The sequence below is a fragment of the Atractosteus spatula genome, chromosome 2, assembly GCF_055471065.1.
Source record: "Atractosteus spatula isolate fAtrSpa1 chromosome 2, fAtrSpa1.hap1, whole genome shotgun sequence".
NCBI lineage: Eukaryota > Metazoa > Chordata > Actinopteri > Semionotiformes > Lepisosteidae > Atractosteus > Atractosteus spatula.
In genome coordinates this window covers 19,760,630-19,785,782 of record NC_142707.1, presented here as the reverse complement: position 1 = coordinate 19,785,782, position 25,153 = coordinate 19,760,630, and the positions used below count along the sequence as shown (strand labels likewise).

Here is a 25,153-nt window from a genome sequence, read left to right as displayed (position 1 = left end):
ATCGACTTCGAGAACCAAGCCCTCGAAATGTACTCCTTTTTCATCAACAGAGGATACCCCAGCAGTGTGATTGACAGGGCCCTTGCCCGAGCCAAAAACACCCCCCGGACCATCAACCCGATCAGGAACTCCCGCCGTAACAACCGCATTGCTTTGGTGCTTCCTTACCATCCTAACACACTTCCTATCCCCAGGACCATTAACCACAACTTTTCCATCCTACAGGATGATCCCTCCATTGGGGCCCTCTTTTCTGATCGCCCTATCATCTCATATCGCCGACCACCTAATCTGCGTAACCTCCTTGTTCACAGCTCCCTTGACCGCCCTCAACAACCATCCACACCAGGCACTTTCCCTTGCAACAGAGCTCGCTGTATCACCTGCAAGTACACATCCACCACCACACTCATTCAAGGCCCCTCAGGACAATTCCGGATCATCCAGACAGCATCTTGTACCTCCAGCAACCTTATTTACTGTATCTCTTGCAGTAAATGCCCAGCCATCTACATTGGAGAAACAGGAAGGAGACTCGGAGACCACTTCAGAAAACACGTTAGGGCTGTGAAGATTAAAGATCTCTCCAAGCCCATTGTTTCTCATTTCACCACGACCATTTGACGGCCACGACCACTCTAATCTCTCCGTCTGTATTCTCAAAGACGGTTTTCCGAACTCATACATAAGAAAGACCACCGAAACCAAAATTATTCTGCAGCTAGGATCACACATTCTCCCTTCTCTTAACGATAGACTACTGTTCTTTTAAATTTTCTCCATTCATTGGAAGTTTCATTTCACACCTCTCTGCACCCATTCTGACTTCACACCTCTTGATTGGTCTCTCTTTCTGTCCCCTGCTCCCGCCTCTCACTCCTCCTCCCTCCCAACCTTTGTTCTCCCGCTACTTTACCTTTGCCTACTGCCCTGTCTCTTTCACACCTGAAGAAGGCTCCACGGCCGAAACGTTGTGTTCTCTTTCTTCTTTTTTTCAGCATGGAATAAACCTATTACTTGTTCTCTTGGAACTAAGTTCATTGTGAGCATCAGCATAATGATTTTTTTCCCATACTGTCTTTGCATTTGAGTGTTCTTTATGATTATTGTGTTTAGGTTTTCCCTCCTAAATTAATGAATTGTGCTCTGAGACCATTGTAGCTTTATCTATAGATATCCCTGGGCTAAATGACAAAATGAGAAGTATATACTGTAGGTCTGAGGTATAAGCATAGGTAACGATTGTAAGGACAAAGAGATTTCAGTAGTAGAGCTGAATTTGGTACTGCCCCAGATTTGTTATAAGATTTCAAATGTCTGTTGCACCTTGGCATCTTTGCACAAATATAGTACAACAAGACGTGTTATGACATAATAGCATGGATTCCCAGTCTATGTGTTTGGAACCGTATGCTTCTTAATGGAGTTTACTTGCATTGCAGTGGCATTAACTGCATTGCCAATGTACTGTAGTAATGTGAGAGATTGCAACTGAATACATATGTGATAAGAATTTTCATATATGAAAAAGCCAGTTCTTGCATAAAAACATTCGTAGTTTGACACCATTACACTAGAGAAATGCCTATGTAGAAAGGCCTAAGTAATATGGTCTTTGGCTTTGGAGAAATTATTCCACTTGCTAGTGATGTCATATCTGCAGACGTCTTATTGTTGTACTATTTTTTTGTCATAGCTGTATTAATTGAGTTACATTTCATTTCCCATAAATACAAATGCATTTGAAATCTATTATTTCTTGTTTCTATAATTTCTGTAGTTATTTATGCTGTCAAATGACATTTTAGTTTAAAGGTGTTAGTTGGAGGTGTTAGAATAAAAGCTGTTGCATAATAACCACTGGAAAATCTGTTTTTAAAATTTATATATTTTGATTCCATATTCTGCCAAAAAAAGTGTTTCATAATTGACAATACACAGACACCTCTTTTACTCTGATAATTTTTATTAGAATCTGAATTTCCTGTAATGTATATGTATCTTGTGCATTCATAGATGTCTTTCATCACGTTGCCGCCTCTGTCTGTTTAGAATATAAAAAGAAAAAAGTCCCATCTGACACTCACCATCAAAGACATTTAAGTACTATAGCTGTTGAACTACCTTGTTCCTTTAATGAGTAGTAATCTAGAACAAGGAGTTCTAGACTGCAAGTGTCACATATGACACTAATTAAGAAGTGCTATATCTGTAATAACAGCTGTACTATAGCCCTGGAGGACATAAGCTGTCCATTCCTGGTCTAGAATAATATTTGGCAACCACAAGATAAAAGAGCTTCTGGGTTTTGCTCCACTCTACAGTATCTCTCAGTTTCTTTAATTGAAACAAATATTTTTTAAATTGAGTAAGTGGTATTGTTCCAATTTCAAGGTTGTTTATCAGTGGTCTAGACTCTAGAGCCTTTTTGATGTATTGAATAGACTGTTTTTTTTCCATTTACTTCAGAAGTAGGTCACCATGCAGTGGAAGTTGCTGAAGATTGTCAGAGTGGCTGACTCACATGACAGGCTGAGATTGAACTGATTCTACGATGATTCTATGACGCTTCTTTATTTATTCTCTTTTTTTTATTTCACAGAAATACCACCAACTGCGAATAAAGATCTTAGGGGATTGCTATTATTGTATCTGTGGCCTGCCAGATTACCGAGAAGACCATGCAGTCTGCTCTATTTTGATGGGGTTAGCCATGGTGGAAGCCATATCGTAAGTAATGGATTTAAACACACTGCCTATCCACAGGGATGCAAAATTGGTTATAACTGGTTCCTTTATGAAGTTTTCATATTTACTTTCTTAGGATTTCAGAAAATGAGTAAATAAGTTTGTGGTAGATATTTATATGTTTTAATGTATATTCTGTATATTAAGTACAGAAGTATTATGTTTTAATATTAACAAGTCATTGGGCCGCAAAATGTTCTTTATATTTTACCTTGTGTGAGTAATATTATTCCTTGTAATAAGAAAAAAATGAGCACATACAATTTCATAAAGCATATTACATGCTCAGTGTTTGGTATTTCAGTTCAAATATCCATAAATAATATCTGCAAAAACAGTCACAAAAAATAATTTATGCACGAATATATGGGATATGCAAAATATATGACCATGCCCCACACAAGTAACAAATGTTATCTGATTACTATCAGTATGATTGAAAGTGACTTGTAAATGAAAGAATTTTCACAGACAATGAGATGTTGGTTTTAGCTTTACAGCAATCAACAGTCTAATCTCAAATAGCAGAGTAAAGGACTCTGCCTCTGGCCCAAGGTCATCACTTCTGTCTGGGAAGTAAGGAAGTAAGATAATCATTGTGTCTGAAAAATGACTGCAGGTTGCTGTCTGCACAATAATAATCAGAATACTTGGATGCCATTCAGGAGTAACATTGACAGCCAAAAAAACAAAGTTTTTGTGCTCTATGGGCTGCAGAACATCTGATGTAGCAGCAGGGGGAGTGGGTTGGTGTCTTGTTCTTAGAAGAATGTCGTTTTGCCCTTGACAGACCTGACGAAAGACAATGTGTACTGAGCCACCATGGTTAGTGATATGCTAGCTGTTGCATTGTACATGACAACTTGAAGGAGGAGCGATATTCAAGGAGATTCCTTCCAACAAAAAAGCCTTTGGTGCATGCTGAAGGCAACCTTACTGCTCAGAGTGTCAGTTTTCCAGTAGGATAATATACCACTTCAGGGAAACAATGTTGAGGCCAACTTTTCATCCTGATCCTAGTGCAGTAAAACATCAGCTATAATCAGTCAACCTTCACCTGGTTGGTCTGAGCTGAGGAGTTCCAGCTGGTGGAACATTCTACAGCTATCCAGAGACTGATCAGGGCTGCCAGGATTGTGTTATTTCATTACGAAGGTCATATGTAACCCTGTGTTAAGGGCGGCCAGGTATAAAAACGGACAATGATCACTCACAGAGCAACTTCCTGATGGCATCTATGTCACACTCACTTTGCTGCCTGGCTTTGGTGACATCTAACAGGTCCTTCCCAGTTCTGTAAGAAGGAATTCACACAGGATTCCTTTTTTAAAATGTATTTTCTAAAAAATTAGAAAAAAACATGGGAGGGCTTCCAGAGGTTTTTACAAGCCAGGAATACTGCAAGATGATCATGGCGATCTAACCATCCACTTGTGTGATGATGACATTATTCCCGACTCCTGAGCCCCACCTCATCCCTCATGAGGCTCCACCTCATCCCTCATCCTTCTGAAATTTCCCTTACGGGATCAATAAAGTATAAAAATCACCTGGTTGGTCACCTATCACCTGATTGTACATACATGAAGCTAAATCTCTGATGTTTTAATATCAACCTTTCAAAGTGAATACTCACTGATTCCTTGATCACATGTGTTTTTGTTCACTTTTTATAATTTAATTTGATATCTGTGTTATGTTTCTTTTGTGCATCAGTACACAACAGTGAATGAACAATCAATTCATATCTTAGCTTTGATGTGAGATTTTCCATGTAGAAATCAAACAACTTTGTGCTGGATTTACTTTTATTCCAGTTGGAAGCATTTTGTGTAGTACATTAGGAATTGTCTATTGCTTTGACTGATTTGACAAGGTTAGTGGGGTGCTGCATCCCCGGAGCCAAGTAATTTAATTATTTTTCATGTCCTCCAGAGTTCCTATTGATCTTCCCCCAAAGGGACAACTCTTGGAGGTCACCGGACTTGTATTGTCAGTGCTTGTAAAATGGAATGGCTAGACAAAATGTGATCTCTATTTAAGCGTAGCAAAAGTAGAAGTGTGATTTCTCTCAGAACTTGTTTCCATGCATTGACCATCATATCACGGGGAAATTTTTCAGTAGCATTTTTGCTTTAACCAAAATGTAATAAATAATGTTAGCAATACTTTTTTACAATACTGTTAAAGACATACAAGAGGATTGACATGGAACACTTACAAAATTTCGAGACTTACAGTATATACAGTAGTAAGAGAAAGAAATAAATTATCACCAAAGTTTGGTAAAATATACTTTAGACTATAAAGATACAATTTTCAGAGGTATTCTGTTTAATGTTGTTAGGTTTTTGTTAAGCCAAGGGTTCTAATCATGGACCATAAACCAAATTTGGTTGCATTCAATCACAGAAATCGGCCTTGTAGAATGCAGTAGAGCCAAGCTACCATGTCAGCCTGAACAGGTTAAATAAATTTAGTGACTGGATCAAACTGTTATATAGTATGTGTGCTGAAAACAAAGCAGAACTGCTTCTTCTTCTGTGTTATGAGATAATACATCTCAGATGAGGAAGCTGAGCAAGAAGAGAACTCACAAATCAAAATCAGATACTTTTAAAACACCAGATATTTATATATACATATTTTTTAATTATGGCTTTTATACACAGGATGCCTGAGTTCACCAGGTTCTGACATGCTGATCCAAGTATTCGAAATCATCAAAGACTTTAACAAAAAGTCTTCCCAGTGGAGTGAAAACAGAAACACAAGCTAAAGAACAAAAGTAGGAATTACTTGGAAGTGTATTTTAAACCAAGAACAAAAGGCACTTCTTTAGTCAAAGGATTATGGAACTAGCTTTCCATTAATGCTGTTGATGCTAATACCCTAACCTTTATCAAAAAAGCTAGATGCGATCTTTCTATCCATTAACTACTACCTGCAAAATGGGCTAGATGGACCAAATATCCTTCTCCTATTTGTGATCTCAGACATGTGGAAACTTTATGTAAGTGCATTTTCAACTGAGGACTTTTTTGCATAAAGGTTTGTAGGTTTCTGGAACAAGCTAGCTAACTAATATTGCTTATGCTGAAATATTGGTTTCCTTCATGAAAGCACAGGATGAAATATATGGATCAATTAGTTACTAGCAGATACATTTTAAATTTGCTGAATGGCCTCCTCTCTTTTGTCATTTTTCTCAAGTTCTAGGCCTATGCTTAAAATGTTCCTACCTCTTACGCTTTTATTATTTCACTCTTCTTTCTTTTTCTCTTTTTCTTTTGTTTGTTTGTTAAAAGTGTACTTTCATAACATGCTGAAAGCACTTTATAGGTTATTTAAGGAAAATGTTCACTTCAAGAAATTCTTGTACCAAAGTCTCCTCTTCTAAAAACAATTAGATTTTTGTGTTATTAACTTGCTAGACAATCCTTGCCTGTCCCTGTAAAATCACATTCTAATCAATGACTCCGGGTCTTGCTTCAGGTACCATATGTATTTTAAAGCATTCAGTTCTCGGAAATGCTCTAGTTATTTTGTAAAGAAAGGGTACTTTAACATATTATTAACAATATTATTCAATACACCATTGTAAATCTATCCTTGTTATAGCTTATGCACTGAAAGGCATTACAACACACCAATATCATGTGTTGTGTTTTAAATGCCTTTGTACATGTACAGTATATTTTTTTCCAAAATGTATAATCAGTAAATCTAGCTTTTTAATTTTGAATGTTGCTATTAAGAAAATAATGGATGATACAGACTCTTGATTTGCTTCTATTTGGATTAAAATAAACATTTGAAAAAGTTTGCCAAAATGGGTGCTGTATGTAAGACATAGGGGTAAGATGGCTGCTCATATCAAGCCAAACTTAAGTTTCATTTAATTCATTACCACAGAGCATCTATAAAACATAATTAAAGCACCCAAAACAAACAGCTCTACCATAATTAATAAGGCTTCAATATAACATTTCAAAGCAGGGCTTGCCTACAGTTATTAAGCAAAACCCTTAATAATAAGTATCTCTGTTATCAAATGACATGAATAAATACAATGCAATCTAATTCATTTGTTAAATGTTTTTAGGGAAAATAGTGGTTCTCTAATCTGCCCACACACCTGTGTAATCGTCTTCAGATGGCAGCTAAAAACAGATGTTATGATGCCTTGTATTCATCAGTGAAAGTGGTGGTGAAACAAAATACTGCGACTAGTTTTTACCTACCTCCATTCATGTTTTAAAAAGTTGGTTTTAAGAAGGATTTTTTTTAGGAAACAGCTATCCTGTAACTGAGTTTATCCTTATCCCATTGTTGAGAAAATTTAATTATGTTTCAGCAAAAGCACAAAGTTTGCAGCATTCATTCTTATTGATCAACGAATATTGTCGCGACATTATGATATCTATCCATTTTTAACTGCTTTATCCAGTACAGAGTACTGAGGGGATGCCGGGGCCTAACCTAGGAAACAAAAGAACACCAATCACAGGACACAAATACACAGAAACAAGCATACACATACACACCAGAGCTAATTTTTCCAGAAGCCAATTCATCTAACAGTATGTCTTTGTAGTATAGGGGCAAACCAGAAAACCCTGACACAACCAAAATAACCATCAGGAGAACAGAGATACAGTAACGCTCCAGGAAGTGAACCCTGGGCCTCAGTGCTATAAGGCAGCAATGCTAACCACAGCACCATCATGCTGCCCTATGTCTTAAAACCCATTTTGTTTTCAATTGTAGGTTATATACATTCACAAAAATAATCTATGTTCATACAGTAACTTTAGAAAAAGAGCCACCCAGAAATTTTTATGACTTGTTGCATTTAGATAAAAATGATGCATCCTACCAATTGTTGACTTGGAACTTGAAATAGCTACATGTTTCTTTGCTAAAATTAAGAAATTCTATTATTTTTTATAGGCTGCCAGTCCAAGCCTATGTCATGTCACTATACTGATGGTGACTAGGATTCTCCACTTACAGAGGAGGCACATAATTGGCAGGGCACTGCATTGATAAGATTGGACAGATGCAGTGCTCCTCCAGTCAGTGCCAGCTCTCTCATAAAGCACTATAGAAGAAAAAATATTTCACTATAAAAAAGTTTTTCACTGCAGAGAATTTTTTTTATCAAAAGCTGAATGGATCTGACTGGTGAGTGTGTTGGATGAACAGGATTTGAGGTCCCCAATGCCTGTGGAAAATACAAGCGTTGAAACTGTGACTTGAGTTTTAAACAATTGGCCATTCTAAATTAAGTGGGTGTGTAGGAAAAAAATGTTCTGACACATTATGACAAAGATATAGCACTTGCAGCACTCAGCTGTTTATCATCCCTCTTACAAAAAAAAAACTGATATTGGATACCTGAAACTCATTATGGATGATTATTAAGGGTGAAGAGTTTTACTACCTTTTATCTTTAAACACAAGCACTGCTCAGTAAGTCATTCAGTCATACTGGCAGGAATCAAAAGACAGAGGATATTTGCAGTAGATTTTAAGTTAATTTATGTTTTTTTCTGAAGGCAATGTGGTGGAAGTAGAGTAACGTACATCTAAAGTCATGATCGATATTAATCCATCTTGGCAGTTGAGAAGTCTGGATTTGAAATGTAGCGGTAATGATGTCCATCTGTTGTGTGGCTGGCAGGTATGTGAGAGAGAAGACGAAGACTGATGTTGACATGCGGGTTGGAGTGCACACAGGCACTGTGCTAGGTGGGGTTCTTGGGCAGAAGCGCTGGCAATATGATGTGTGGTCTACAGACGTCACTGTGGCGAACAAGATGGAGGCTGGGGGCATTCCAGGGTAATTCTTGGTCTTATTTTTTTATATGAACAAGTAGCTTAACTACAGAAGATTGTGTTGTGCTTACATGACCACAGTCATACTCCACTACACTTTGTGTGACAACTCCAACATGTCTTAATGAATGTGAAAGGTTACCAGCGAAATTGTAAAGGTAATATAAGGTTAAAAATAAAAATAACAGTGTTTTTGAAATAGAGAGAAGTAGGAAAGGAAATAAACTGGAGTGGTAGGTAGCAATTTAAGGCACGTTTATTTTTTGGCACAGTACCATTGGAAGAAACAAACTTAGAAAAGTATTTACAATAAAATAACTCGACACCACAAAATGATCAATGGTAATGCATATGTACAATTCTATACATCTCCGAGGTTTGTGTTTTATATGCCCAGAAAATCAGAACTCTATCTCAGTAACCTGAAACACTATGCAAAGCCTGAACAGGCCAAAAAAAGAAATGTAACCTGCATCCTCATCCTAAATCAAAGAATTGGACTCAGTATTAAATCTCAAAAATGAGATGGGACTATATCTACCTAATTAAAAAAATATTACCCTACTAAAGACTGTCATATCCTTTCCAATGATCTCCTATTTTATTCACTTATAAATTATTTATACATGTATTTTTTAAGTGGATATTTTTCATCAAAATGTGAATGCTCAGAATGATAAGTTATATAGTCAAAAGAAGTAAAATGTTACCAAATGCCTTTTCTCTCTGTGTGGGAGATTTTTTCTAAAGAAGAGGTTAAGGATACATACTTCAGTCCCTATAATACAGCTTTAAAAAAGAAAATGAGTATCCCTCCATGTCGTCTGCTTCAGCAGCATCCGCACAATGTGGAATTCTTTTTATGTAACATCTGAGGGAAGGTTCAGTGTTTCTTCCTTTTTTATGGGATTTATAGCAATAACAGACTACAACAAATTCAAAATATTAAACATCTGGTTCAAGATAGAAAAAACGTGGTAATGCATGACTTCTGGTATTTAAATTATACAATTTATTTGACTTTAAATAAAGTTTTCTAACGTACATTATATACAGTATAACTTAATGTAATTTTCTCTGAATATACAGTACTGTAGGATATGCATACAACCCTCTAGTGACCTACCATAGACTCTTTTTTTAAGGTAACACATATATTTAGCCACACCTTCATCCTGACTAAAAATAGAGCATGTTTAATTGGCTTGAAATTCTGCGGTGATTTGCAAGTGCTGCTTACAAGATGAAGCCTTTTTAGCCATGTGATTCAGCTCTTGTCATCGGGAACCACATGTATACCGTAGTATGCTACGAGTGCAGGAGAAAATACAAAAGAAGTAAGAAAGCAAAGAAAATAGACGGGTCACAAAAGGATAGAAAGCACAGATTTGTTTGTGTCTCTTACAGCCGAGTCCACATTTCTCAAAGCACTCTGGAGTGCCTGCATGGCGAGTTTGAAGTGGAGCCAGGAAGGGGTGGGGAGCGTAATGAATACCTGAAGGAGAAAGGCATTGAGACATACCTAGTGGTTGTACCCAAGATGCCATTCAGCAAAAATGGTATCAATGGTGTTGTGAGTATCACCACTTTAAACATTAATTTTCATTATATTCATAGTATTCAGTTTCACAGACCATAAGGTATAGAATCTTGTGTTTTCAATCTGGATTTTGGTGGATTAATCAGCAATTATTTTTCAGTTATCTAGTACCATATTCTAATGTATTGTGGCTACTAAACCCTACTAGAAAAGTTTTATTGAAAGTGTACATTTCTGTCAAAAATGCTTGAAAAAGAAAAAGTATTTTATTTAAATGTTATTTATTTAAATAGATCATGTAAATCTCAATATTATTTTTTCCGGGTTTTGTTTGCTGCCCATGGTATGGTAGCAAAATGAAGGAATTATCGACACAAGCTTATGAAAGCCATGTTAATCAAATGATTAAATATTTTACTGAGCATGTGGTGAAATTAATTTAGGTTGATCCCACAGATAGAACATAACTGCCAAAGCTGAGATCATTTAAATTCTGAGTGTGCGGAGAAGGTGTCACTAATAATTAAGAATAAATGCTGGGAAAACAAAAATAGTTTTGTTCGTGATCACTTGTTTTAGGGGGAAGAAAAAATAATCTGGAAATCTTTCCCCCCCAACCCATCACCTCTCTCAAGGTGACAACCCTTTCTCCAACCACAGTGGACTCCAAGAGTTTCCATCAGATAGCAGTTTTCAGAGATGGCCTCAATGAGGCTTTGCTTGTGTCCACCTTTCCTCCCCAGCTACAGTATATATGTGCTATGTCAAAAAAAGAAAGAGCGCACTGACACCAGGGAAAGGAATGTAGAATCCAGCAGTAATGAGTGAAAATCTTCAGTCTTCTTCTTAGAAGCGGTAATGTAAGCCAGTCCAGTCCAGGCTTTTTTTAACAATAAGTCATAATTCAGCAAAAGAAACAAAGGAGAACAAGAACTTTCTTCCTCAAAATAGTAGATCTATTTGAAGAGATCTGCCTCCAGGACAGAGCCACTCCCTAAGGGAGCACTGCATGATATGGGGTTTCATTAAAACCAGTTAGGAAATGTCTCCAAATATTCAAATAAATTCTGTTGATATGGTCAACTGGTTGTCAGGCATTTCAAAAATAAGCTCCAAATGATTCCAAATAGTAAACAGATCACGAATGGTTAATAACACAATCTCAGTTGGTGAGAGTAGGGCAAAGGGACAGTTATTGCTGTCTTGGGATATGCGAGCTTCACCCTGATCTCTCTTTCTCCTTCGTTCTGCTCTGCTCCAGAAGCTGTCGCTCACATCTTCAAATGGCAACTCTCCACTGCTCATCAACACCAAGGAGTGCAATGGCAGTATCAACACCACCTGCACCACCCCCGAGGAGCCTGAAGAGCTGGACACGCGGGTATGGAATGGATGAAGAAGCAGAGTGGTGTTTGAAGTGGGTCAGGATACAGTAGACTTCATAATCAAATGATTTATTCTGCTAGTTAGAGGGGAAAATCCTTGACATTGTTGCTGTGTGTACTATATTCAAATAGTTATAGAGAAATATACACTGCCTTGTCTTTGCTTTTCAGTAAGTATGAAATGCACAAAGAGTGCTTTTGTGAAATGCTTACTATACACTGCTAGTACTATACACTGAGTGACTGATTGTTTGAACTTTAGTATCTGTGATGGTGGTGTCCTGGGAGCTGACTTGTTTGACAATGTGATGTTAGGTGGCACTGTTGGGACAGACTGCTGTATTCATCTTCATTTGATAACCTTCATTTGAGTCGGGCATCTGAAGTCTATCTGTGTGGGTGTTCTGAAGATTTTGGGTGGTCTGGCATATCAAGGTGTTGGAGTTGGGTTTTTAAAGCTTTGTGTGTAAGTGAAGAGAAATTTCTTCAAAAAAGACTGCTTTCACCAGACTCCATCCAGACACCTCATTTGCATCCAGTCATCTTATTTAAGTTGAGGCCTGTCAAACCATTTCAGACATAAAAAGAGCTTAAGTGGCAATTTGTCAAACTGGTCTTTTAAGCATGTTATACTCCAATTTGTATACACCAAAATACAAATGGAACAGCAGACAGAAGGATGTCTAAATCTAACCCTTGCATACCTGTCATTAGCTTTTCACTAGAAACTGACCCCTCAGGCCATTTCATTTTCCAATTTTGCCTTTGAGACAGACTTCCTATTGGTGGGTAGATGCAGAGACCTGCTCTATAAATGACATAGCCCATAGCTCTCAAGAAACACCAGATTCTATCAACAGATGGCCTGCCCTTGTTCTCTGTGGTTAGAAGCCACGTCCTCATTGAATAACACTTGAAAACAGACTATATTGGCTAAATTTGACCAAATGATCAATTAGTTTTACTTAATATGCATTGGTATAATTAATCTACTTCCAACACACAATACTTTATTTGTTGGGTGTATAATAATACCAATCTTGAATGGTGAAGGAAAATTGAAAGAAGTTGACAAAATATTATCCCAGAGGTAGTATTGTTAGTGCATTGTATAGTACATATAGTATACTGAATTACAGTATTCATTTGTAATTTGTGTTCATAAATACTGTAAAAGTCTCACCTCTCCCCACTTCTTCACTCGCATTTTAGATGGTAGCTTATGTTAGGTTGAACTAATGCAGTTTAACTCTGGGGTCAACGTCATGCCAACTGTTTTCTTTCCCTACAGGTAGTGAATCCTTCATTCCCTAACCCCCGGCGGAGGCTGCGTCTGCGTGACCTGGCCGAGCGAGTGATAGATGCACAACAGAACGAGCAGGAGCTGAACAAGCTTCTGAATGAAGCCCTGCTGGAGAGAGAAACTGTGCAGGCGTAAGGCCAAGGGATGGGAGGGTGGTGTACTTGGCTTATTTCTTTATATACTGTATTTTATTATGGGAACAAGGCTGGACATTACAATACAAACTTAAACAGAAAGTATCCATCCATTTTCCAATCACTTTATTAATATAGAGTTGCAGAGGAGAACCAGATCCCCTTCTGGCAAGCCACAAGCGCAGGGCAAGATATACCCTGGACAGGACAGCAGTCCATCACAGACCACACACGACACACACACATATAATTTTCTCAGAAGCCACTTAACCTACTTGTACGTCTTTGGACTGTGGGAGGAATCTAGAGGTCCCAGAGGAAACACATGTGAATACGGGGAGAACAAATATTACCAACGTAGATAGCTGATAGACTGAATTGTACCCAGGGCTCCAGCACTGTGAGACACATTGCTAAGCACTTGGCCACCATACCACCTGAACTTTACCTTCAATTAGTAAAAGTATCAAGCAAGACAGGAAGTGATCGAGAGGGATTCTGAAAAGAAAAAGAGTATCATCAGCATATAGTGAGATACTATACCGTGCATTTTCAATATTGGCAGGGATATTTGCTGTGGATTGCTGCAGTACCTATGCTAAATGGTCTAATGAGATGGTGAACAACAACACAGCAGAGGTGCAGCCCTGACAAGTACCTATGGATATTGCAAACTAAGACAGCATATTGTTACAAATGGGGGGTTACGAAAATGGTGAAAATCCAGGAATTGACCGAGTGGTTTAGTCAGTCTGTGAAATAATTATTCATAACCCCCAACTTGTACAGTATGTGATTTCTAACCATATACCCAAGCGGCTGGTATAACTAGAGGCATGTGAATTCTTTATTCTCTGGCACAGCTTTGTTGAGTAATAATCCAGGCACACTTGGTTAATACAAATATGTATTACAATTAACTACACAAGACACGAAATATACAACACACAAAGTTACATTATATACAGTATTTACAGACAAGGCATTTCAGAGGCCTAACATTCTGGTCACCCAGAAGACTCCAGACTGCTACTAAGCACTAAACTTTTATTATGCCTACAGAGGCCAGACAAGAAATGAGCTGCCTTCTAACTAATTACAAAGCAACCTGCAGTTAAATCTCTCTGCACCCTGGATGCCACAAAATACAGTAAATGGGAGCCTATATCCCAATCCATAAAATGCATCCTAATCAGGAAAGATGTTTCTAACTGAGGTATCTTTTACCCAGGAAACCCAAGTTCCCAAAAAACGCAGCATAGTACACTTTAAAAAGGTTCAAATACTGATCATTTGGTTTGGATAATCAGGAAAGTAGGGACTCTCGTCTTGGACAAGCTTCAAGTCCCAACTCCTCTGGACTCCTCTCTCTTTTCTCTGCTCTCCTTGTTTCTTCCTTCTTCCTCTCTCCTTTCTCTTTCCTCTTTGTGCTCTTAATGTCATCTTATATTGTCTGTGTCTGTACTGCTTCTTGCCAGTCATTAATCTACAACTTCCCAAGGTATATTAAGGTAAACTTTACTATTGTTTCTGTTCAAAAGACCCCCCAGACCTCAGCAGACATCCACTATCCTTTGAGGTTAGAAGTATTTACTCTTCCCAGTGTCACAAACTTTATCTAAAATCTAAGAGACACTTCTAAGTCACCTAAAGCTATAATAATATGTTATTTGCAATCACCACAGATGAGGGGTTTGCATATAATATTTTAATCATTTTGATGAAATCTACACCTAGACTTATATGATGTAAAATCACCCAGAGTCCCATTCCAGGACGTTAAAAGTAGAATGGATATTGTGGAAATTTGACTTATTCATGTAGTTCTTAAGCATGTATAACAATACCTTTTAATACAGTTTAACATTAGGGGTCCTATTAATTTTTCATTAGCAATGACATTACAGAAGTATTAACAATCTTATTAAAGGATCATCTCTCTACAACTGTAACTTCTTGAGTTTCAGGAGTCCCATCAATGCTAGAAGGCAAGTAGTAACTATGACACCCGAACAAGGTTCCACAGCTGAAAGGTTGTGTTTCTTTACTTTTCTTTTCAGCATGGAATAAACCTTTACTTGTTCCTTTGCAGCCTACGCATGCTGATGTACAGTAGCTCCCAACTTGAACTGTGGGGGAATACCATCAAAACTAGGGGATACGCCTGTGTTCATACTCTATAAACTTTCAATTACAATGAGTCAAAGACATTGGAGCACCTAGATCAACTGTCCCACTTTGAGAGAGTGATAGCTAAAAACTACCAAGAAATTACTGACATCAGTCTTGAACCAACAAAACATCAGAGCTCTATATTTTTTTCATTACAAATAATAAAATTTCATAAAATTTTTCGTTAATATATTACTTTTAACTAATGGTCACTGCAACTATTTTTTGGTATTCAACTTATCTCATGCATTGGAGTTTTCAAAACGTGTCTTTATATTGCTTTTTATTGTTTATTAGTTTTTTAGTGAGTTTGCCTTATCTCAATATCTTGTTTTATTCACCTGCTTTTTACTACTTGCTTAAACAAGTGCAGATTATTAAAGAAAACTCAGTGTTCTGTCAGATTTCCTGCATGTTTTAAACTGCCATCAAATTTCACATTTGGCTTAGTAAAAACAACAGGATATAATTTTGCATTTGTAAAATGTACAGTGAGGATCTTTTCACAAATAAGTCAGTTGTGAACATCTGTTGAAACTGTTATGATGTATTATGATGCTTACTGGTGCAGCAGACTTGCTTTGTTGCTTACAAATGTGACAAGTAAAAAACTAGAGTGCCGGATTTATGGATACGGGTGTCATGGTTACCGGTGTTCCTTAAAACACTGATCTCTAAGGTGCCTGTAGAGAAATATGCCAAAAAATACACTTAGGTCACATAGAGATGAACAGGTTGAAAGCAGAGCAAAGGTACAGTACATGTGTCCTGAATTAATATGAATATAGAATATTAGATATGGATATAGAAAATGCTATCATGTCATGTGAAAATTGACAGAAATAAAGCATGAAGCAGTGCAAAGTGACAATGTAGGTACAGTATATGGGAATATATCATATGAAGCCTCAACCAGCAGACCTGAACAAAGTAGTTCAGGTGGGTAGCTGCATCAGCATGCGTAGGCTGCAAAGGAACAAGTAATAGGTTTATTCAATGCAGAAAAGAGAAGAGATCTGGACAAAGGCATGATGTAGTAGTCTAAGGCAGGGAGAGGGAGCAGTTAAGAGGGGATACAGACACATGGACTGTATAGAAGCAGGAACCTGGATAACAGGTGATTTGTGACAGATGGCTAAGGGGCTGTTGTATTCAGTATATTTGTGGAAAAGAGGTGGGCTATACTGAGGAGTTCACCCATTCACATGAAATGAAAGAAGATAAAGTTCAAATCAGCCTCAGGTTTAGTAGACTTTGGAAAGGTCAACCCATTTTATCCTCCACAAAGTCCTTTTTGGGGACTGGGTTTAGACATCTGGACTAAGAAACATGTGCAAAACTACCTGTCAGCAGTTTTTCATTTAAAACTTAGGCAAACAACATGTTTCTAACAATATTTGTGAATATTAGAACCTTATCTTATCAATATTCTTTAGTTCTTTTTCTAGTTCAACAGACTATTCATTTCTTTTCAGCATGGCCTACAGTATGTTGTAATAGCAAAGCACTCAGATATTTTTTTTCCATTTTCGATTAGCTACTTTACTGTAATTTTAGAACTTTCACAGTTTAACACAATTTTCTCACTTTTTCATTAGCAGCATTTGAATTGCTTGAATATGATGCTTATTATTACATTCAGTATTATACATTCAATGTTTTCTTTGAACATTTCTAACTTTATTATTTATGTGATTTCTTAACCATTTTGTTCTTTAATTCTCAGCAGTTACAGTATATAACTTTTAAATCAAAATCTCCATTGATTTAAAAACCCCACAAATCATATGGAACTCATAACAGAAGTGTTAAAAACTTTACCAAGGCCAGTACTCTACCCACATAGTCAGAAGCCCTCAATAGACAGCATAATGTCACCTCTCCAGTCTGCTGCCTAATCAGGCCATAGGCCCAAAGACATCATGAACAGAATGTGCTTAAAAGGATTTTACAAGAACATGAAAATCCTAAATGCATATGTCAAATGCTCCATAAAATGACAGTACTAAATTTCACACATATGTGTGACAGGAAGTGCAGGCAATGTTATTTGATAAATAAAAAAAATTGAATATTGACTCATTTCAGTGTTTAAATACTGTAGTGCAGAAATGAGTCAGCAAAGTAGAAGTAGGTTCTGCAAGGTGTGGAAAGAAAAGAATTGCATTTTTTTAAGCCCAAACAGATCATGTATTCAGACTAAAGCCAAAACAAGAAGAAACAAATGCAAATTAATTGTAAGGATACCATTGAATAACATAAAAGGAATTCTTTCACGCAATTGTGACAGTGAGGAAAAACAAATAAACCATTCATGATTTCAGATCTATTGGTAACCGGGGTCCACAAAGAAAAGTCTTGTATGGATTAGTCACTCATAATCATATGAGTAGAAAAGAGACCACTTGATCTTGCACTTGTATATTGTTTCTTTTTTATTCCAGTCACTCAGGATTCCAAATTTCAGTTGAAATATTTAAAAAATGGAACATCTGCCACAGGTAACGGTTTCATGAAGCAGTTTGGTTGATGTTCTGTTCTTCTCTTCCTCAGGCTGAAAGGAAAGCACACGAACCGTCTCTCCATGCGCTTTGTGGACCCTGAGATGGAAACTCGGTTCTCTGTAGAGAAGGAAAAACAGAGTGGTGCTGCCTTTAGCTGCTCCTGTGTGGTGCTTTTCTTCACTGCCATTGTGGAGGCACTCATTGACCCGGGGTTAGTTCATTTTTATGATCCCCCTTCCATTTTGAAAATCCCCATCTATTCATCTTTTAGTTCAATTCTCTTTTTATCCATCAATCCCCCTTCTTAGGACTTTAACATCTACATTACATGTAGTAGTATATAAAATGTGCCTGTGCTAATATTATAGGAGGTTGCCAGCAGCCATATCACCCTGCAGCAAACAACTAGCAACCCACTGAAGCTAAGCAGGTGTGAGCCTGGTCAGTACCTGCATGGGAGATCTCCTGGGGAAAACTAAGGTTGCTGCTGGAAGAAGTGTTAGTGGAGCCAGCAGGGCGCTCACTCTGTGGTCTGTGTGGGTCTTAATGCCCCAGTATAGTGATGGGACACTATACTGTTCTAACGCTCCGTGGAAACTGAAGGGCATGACAAAGCACAGAAAGGCATCATGGCCATCCACTGTTACCAAGGAAACCCAGGCTTCTGAGGTCGAGAGAGTGGGACTGCCCCGTGGGCTTTCCCATTTTAAAAAAAAGCTCTCTCGCACAGGTTTCTTCGTGCAGCTCATCTTCCAAACAGCCGTCATCGTCAGACTCGACGGACAACCATCAGTACAGGAAGTGAATGATTTTACAACAGTGCATTATCATATTAAATGTTCTAAAATATTTCTGGTGTATTTTCACATTTGTTTTGTGCAGTCTGGAATATGTTTGCACACCCCATGAAACACAATTGTTATTACATTTTTTTTCCATTTAAAAAATATAGTATTTTGTAAGTTTTTGTAAGTTTTGTAATGCTGATTTACTCATTTGTATTCAGTGATACATTGATGCAAGTCAAAGTTATCTCATAGAAATGAAAACTTTTTTTAAGGATTGTGTTATGTTCCGCCCATTATTTATCTTGCTACTAATCTGATCAATCCACGCTGTCCTGGATCTCTTTACAGACTCATTGCCAACTATGTGACTTTCATTGTTGGAGAGGTGCTGCTCCTCATTCTCACCATTTGTTCTTTGGCAGCCATCTTCCCTCGGGTATGTGCCATTCTCTTTGTTTGCATATATGGCCAGAATTAATCCATAAAAAGTCCAAATACAGAGGTCATTTTTCTTAGCAAAGATTTTAGAAATTAATTAAAGAGAGGTTGTGTACAACAATGTACAATGTACAACATTCTGGTTAGACCTGACCACTTCTGGAGTTATGGATACAGTTCTGGTTTCCACTTCACGTAGAAAAAGAGTAAAGAACACACAGAGAAAGTCCCAGAAGAGCAGTAAGACTCTTTAGATGCCTTAATAGTTGCCTTATTAGGAAGCAACACAATCATTTTGGTCTTAAAAGAAGGTGTTTAAAAATATTTGATTGAGAACTTCAAGATGTTCACGATAATATATCTTGAAATTTCAAACAGGTATATCAAGTTCAGTAAACAGAATACGGGGACATTTTTTTTCAAAGCCAATATTGCTCTGATAGTAGAAAAACACTTATTTACACAGAAAACTAGCAATGTATGAAATGGAATGTTATAGCAGATTGTGAAGGTAGAGGTGTTGGAAATCTTCAAATCTTAAGTTTGATCTTGTAATACATTCACATTATACATAGAAAATTGACAAAAAACAGTTTGTATTTTTTCATTTGTTTGCATCCTTTTTATAGTCTTATGTCTTATGCATATCTATTGGATTTTATCTCCTGAATAGAACAGTTCGGAGAGATTAAGTCTTAAACAATGTGTAATTACAAATAGTGTACATACAGTACTGTAATAAGAAAGTAAAAAAGCAATGCAAAAAAAACCCCACTGAATCATACTCTCCTTGGGTAATACATTTTGCTCCCATTTGCTTTATATAAGCATAGAGGTAGGCAAAACACCAGGATGAAATGTCAGATTTAAGTTTGAGTTTGTGTACAATCCCTAAAAAAAAAGCTATAAAGACATAAGTTTTCATTACATCTCTTGCCTACCAAACAGTTGTGAGTTATTGCCCTGTGATTGTGTGGGTTGCAAAATAATGAAACCAATCTAGGCCAGACAGACCAATACATTTTGGGCCTTTCTTATGAGAATGGCTGTTTCTAAATTGTTAAGCATGTCCATGACTTGCTGTTTCTGCTGTTAATGTGTTAGAATATTCTTGTTGGTAATAGGTTTGTCAAAGTGGGAACAATGTCAGCTCTACCACTGAATTCTACTGCATTTGATTAACACATTCTGAAAAACAATATGGAACACATACTGTGGCTACAGTATTGAATGTCTTAAATGAGCAATTAATTGAAAAAAGTAAGAATTTCAAAGCATGGTGCACTGAAAAACTGTATTTTAGTTAGTGCTTTTATCTACTGTATAGTGACATATAGAATCTAGGTAATTAACTGAACTCTGCAATAATCTTGAAGTTAATTGGATTTTTAAATTTTTTATAAACAATTTGTTGAGTAGAAAAAAATAAGGTGTGACTTAAAAACAATAATTCAACTACTGTATAAAGACACAAGACATGAATCATATTGTATTATATAGATTTACAGACAATGTACAATTTGAGTTCTAGAGCTCATAACACCAGCATCTAGTCTCCCCCCACTCCATCACTCACATTATGAAGCCCGCATAGCTGGCCCTGTGAGCTTGTCTAGTTAAATTTGGAAATTTCAAGTACCAAATCTTCTCATGCCATCTCATCTCCACTCAAATGGGGCTGTTATCTGGTCAAGTATCCATGAATTGGGATCTGCCTGTCTAGTCAAATACTGTATCTGAATTGTGCAATTACCCATCTAGCTAGTTATTCTGATTACAAGGCACTAGAGTTGCTGATAAAATAATCAATACAGACATAAGGGTCCCCCTGACAATTGACTATATACAGTATATATATATATCTTTTAAGCAACCATGAGGATGTTGACCTTTGCATCACTAAACTTCCCATTCATATTTTCTGTAGTTGAAATGCTCAGTTTCATAAACCTTTGTCATAGTAAACAAGGGCTGTTTTTATTAACTTGTTAATTTGATTTAATTAATTGTTAATCAGCTCATAGAAAAAAAAACGTTATTTTATGTGAATTCATGGTAGTGGAATAAAGTGTATGAAATATGGTAATAGAAGGTAAATTTAACTGGCCAAAATTTGGCTGGTGATCTGTTATGTACTTTTGTTACTTCTAAGTTTCGGTGAACATTCATTTGTCCTAAGAAGTAGTACTTAGGATTCCTATGGCTCTTTAGAAGTCAGTTAACATAAATAGTTACACCCCAAGTCTTAGATCCAGTGAGCAATATGTTGTTTTTTAATGCAAGTGATTTTTAATCCAAGTTTAAACCAAGTTTAATTCCATGTGATTATTTGAATATTCACATACTGTATACTAGGGTCTTGAGATTCCCAGCTGTCACAAATAACCAAGTCTACAGTACTATACATGTACATACAGTACTATATACTATAGTATATCGTATGTATGGTTAAAAGACATACTGTAACTCACCCTTCTATTAGTTAACTAAAGTACTAATGCATTGGCTCTAAATTAATTTAAATAACACTTAGAAACTACAAGAAACAACAGTAATCACAAACTTATCAGTAAAAATAAATCCCTCCTCTGTATCTTGCGGATTCCTACGCTTTCTTTGCCTCCTTGATTAGCACCACTGTATTGGAACAGGCAGTAAAACTGTTGAACAGCCTGTAAAGTCATCTGCAGCCTATTGTTGCAAATGTTGCCTGACACAGAACACGGAGAACTGTGAATAATATAACAACAGGACCATGTTGAAATGTAAAAGCTGGTTAATGGGCACTTGGGCAGAGGGCAGGGAGAGGCTCACACACTAGCTAGATTTGTTCCAGGATCCTAATGTGTTGCACCGCTAATATCAAAGTTGCAATATTGCTCATTTTCATCCCACTCTGCTCTTCGTTCATTCAAAACCCCATCGAGAATCATGAATAAGCCAATTTCTGAATGTTCAATCCGCAGATGTTGAGACCCTACAGTACTGTGCACTTTGTGATAATGCCTTCTAGTTGTCTTTCCATGTATAATTATCAAACATTAAACTGTTACTGTTTCTTAACCAACATGATTAACTCAGTGATGAATATTAGTGGTGCTTGTAGTATAAAGTATTTCTTGCACAGCTTAAATGAGATTTCCTTTACTGTTACAAAATACATTTCTAAAAGTATATATGTACTGTATATATCATCTTTTATTTTTATTGTTACTTTCACCATGACCTCTCATTGCATATTACGTTATGGATAATATAATACATTGTCCTTTATTACTCATTAACTCATACTACAGCTCCTAATGTACAAACAGTTACAGTTGCCAGTGCATACTGTTTTATCTATGTTTATGCCATATGTTTTTTTTTTATTTTATTGCAAAGTTCAGATCACAACTTGTTTCAGAACATTCATCTTCCTTTGACTTTCTAGAGAAATAGAGATGTTGTCCTGCTTTCTCTTGGCTAGCAGTCCTGCTTTGTCTTTTCATTTTGGATATAAATGAACAGAAACCAACTAAATTTTGAGCACTTCTTCAGCATGTGTTATATTGAACCCATTCATAAGGTTGAAAACTAAATGCGATGTATAAAGAGTGGTTGTGACACAAGGAGTGCCTTTTGGAGGGAGCAGTAGTGAGCAAGAAGATTGAACTCCCATGAATGTGTCATTTTCTTCTCCTGGTAGATATTTCCCAAGAAACTGGTCTCATTTTCCACCTGGATAGACCGTACACGCTGGGCCCGAAACACCTGGGCTATGTCTGCCATTTTCATCCTCACCATGGCGGATATTGTGGATATGGTGAGTAGTCTGATTTCTTGGTTTAGTTTGTTTGACCTTGGCAACAAATTTGCACACAGTTAAAGCTTTGAGAATGTTAACTGTAAAGACTAATGACAAGACATAGAAGGAAAATAAGACGATTATGAAGGTCTGTTATTCAGGGCAATGAATGATAATAACATGGGTTTAATTCTGGACGTGGCGTACTATCTGCACCAAGTTTGTATATTCTCCCCATGTTCACATGGGTTTCCTCTACTCCAGTTTGCTTCCACAGTCCAAAAACATGCTGACATGTCTTTGTTTCTGTGTGTGCCCTGCGAGTGGTTGGTATAATTAGAAACACCTGAGTTCTTTGTTCTCTGGCACAGCCTTGGTGAAAAGAGTAATAATAATTTAGGGACACTGAGTTAAACATTTATTAATAATGACAATGACAAACTAAACAACATAAACATACTGTACAACTTGCACTATTTAATGACAATGCATCCTAGAGGGTTACATCCTGACCAACCAGAAAAACTCCAGATTGCTACAAAGTACTCAGGTGCTCTGTAACACCTACACAGGCCAACAAGAGAGATTAACCTGCCTTCTGAACCAACAGAACATGGCTTACAGTTAATTCTCTCTCTATGTAAATCATCCGGTTTACAAAATTATTGGGAACCTACTATATCTCCCTATTTCAAATATGCACCCACTACCCAGTAGAGGCTATTTTTAAATGAGGGATTCTTTGCACAAGAAATAAGAGTTTCCTAAAAACAACCAAATGGCAAGCTTTCTTAACAAGGTTCAAATGCTTAACTCCTGTCTGATCTTTATGGATGCTCTGGATAAGGAGCTCTTGTTTGGCATATGCTTTATTTTCTGTGTCGTTCTTGTTCTCCTGTCTTCTTTCTGTCTCTTCCCATGTCTGTACTTCTCTCTTGTTTTATGCTGTGTTCCTGTACTATTGATTAATTACCTAGAACTTAATTAACCAGGGTAAACCAGAAGATTAATTTGATCAATGTGTCTCACACCAAGCACAACTAAGTAAGCACCATAGTTCCTTCCTTGCTTTGAAGTACAGAGAACTGTAAATGTTTAACCCAGTGAGGTGTTAACCATTATATCTAGATTCTTAAACAACACTTCAATAGTCACATCCAATAGCCATAACAATATCATAATAATCAACATAACGTTTGCTTTAAAATGTGCAAAAAACAGAGGTACAAATCAAATCAGGACTGCAACATTCCTGCAACTACACATTCCAAATATGCCTTTTGCCTGTGTCTTTTAGTTTGCCTGAGACTCTATCCAATATATATAGAAATCAGATAAATAAATTTGTAGCTGGGGATTGGATCAAAGTTTTGATTTATTTCAGACGTCTGTTGACTAGCATTTAATTATATCAATTTATATTGCTATGGCATCAAATGAGTATGAGTTTGTATTTCATCTGACTAACTTCATAGTATCACGGATGTTGGAAGGGACGAACCGTAGAACGGCAGGAGAGCAAAAGACCCTATGCGTAGCGGCGAGACGGGGTTTAGCCTGGGCTCAGCTGTTCAGGAAATGCCGTATAGAAACCTATGCCCTCAGGTAGCGGACGTTGGGCGACCTGTTGCTAGGCGGGTTTCAGGACATCTGAACGTCAATGCTGAGCGAAGGCAGAATGAAAGACCCGGAAATATATAGCCCCAGAGAGAGAGAAACACCGGAAGGACAGCAAAGAACCGGAAATGAGACAGGACAGAGAAGGAGCGCCCTCTGGCTGCAGAGGGCATGACACATAGTTTTTATGAATACTTTAAGCAATTTGGCAATTGTGGCTGCTTTAAAAGGCATTGGGTAGTAAACCTTTTTTCATTTTATTGTAATCAGAATAACAATCAAAAGCTTATACAGGATAGCAACAATGGAGCAATGCAATATTATTTCCAACACACCTATGATGTCTCTTAGAAATGTTCTATCCTTTTCAAAATAACCCCCTCCCCACTTAAATCTAAAATAAAATGAAAAACTATATTGTGGAAATGTTTGAATACTTTCACAAAACTGTTTTCTGTCATTTTGGGCTATTGTCATATTGAAAATCTTCTCCCTGTGAGAGTTATGGTGAAATCCCTTTGAAATCCAATGATTTCAAGGTGGATTTGTTTGGTAGGGTATCAGATTGCACTTTTCTTTCATTAGCCTGATTTCTATTATTACAGGTTATCTGACACCAAAAGGTGAGGTCAGTGTTCAGATACCATCATTTCAACTTTAGCAACTAGAATTATCCATTCTTTACACTTGGGGTAGCAAATGTTCCCTTAAATATGATTGAAGGGACCCTGATATTAACATTTTCATATCAACTGACAGACACAAACTGAATCATTTTAATGTGGGTCTTTGGGTTATTTTGTGTGAGCTTAGACTACTGATACCTGGTTCAACTCTAGGCCATCAAATTCTCTCTGAACCTGGTATCTCAGAGGTTCAGACATCAACTTAATCAG

The 25,153-nt window shown here is 37.0% G+C and overlaps 1 protein-coding gene across 2 annotated transcripts in view; it reads left to right on the top strand.

Annotated features, from left to right (window-relative positions):
• adcy3a (adenylate cyclase 3a) overlaps positions 1 to 25,153 on the top strand; it is a 58,141-nt gene that overhangs the window by 25,124 nt on the left and 7,864 nt on the right. Inside the window, exons 5-12 of one of the 2 annotated variants that reach the window (XM_088909597.1) lie at positions 2,603 to 2,722; positions 8,571 to 8,593; positions 9,997 to 10,162; positions 11,391 to 11,510; positions 12,806 to 12,948; positions 17,677 to 17,838; positions 18,764 to 18,851; positions 22,542 to 22,658. In XM_088909597.1, the coding sequence (XP_088765723.1) occupies positions 2,603 to 2,722; positions 8,571 to 8,593; positions 9,997 to 10,162; positions 11,391 to 11,510; positions 12,806 to 12,948; positions 17,677 to 17,838; positions 18,764 to 18,851; positions 22,542 to 22,658 (939 nt within the window). Of the gene's footprint in view, positions 1 to 2,602; positions 2,731 to 8,434; positions 8,594 to 9,996; positions 10,163 to 11,390; positions 11,511 to 12,805; positions 12,949 to 17,676; positions 17,839 to 18,763; positions 18,852 to 22,541; positions 22,659 to 25,153 lie in introns of both variants that reach the window. The other variant, XM_088909596.1, reaches the window with a different exon arrangement.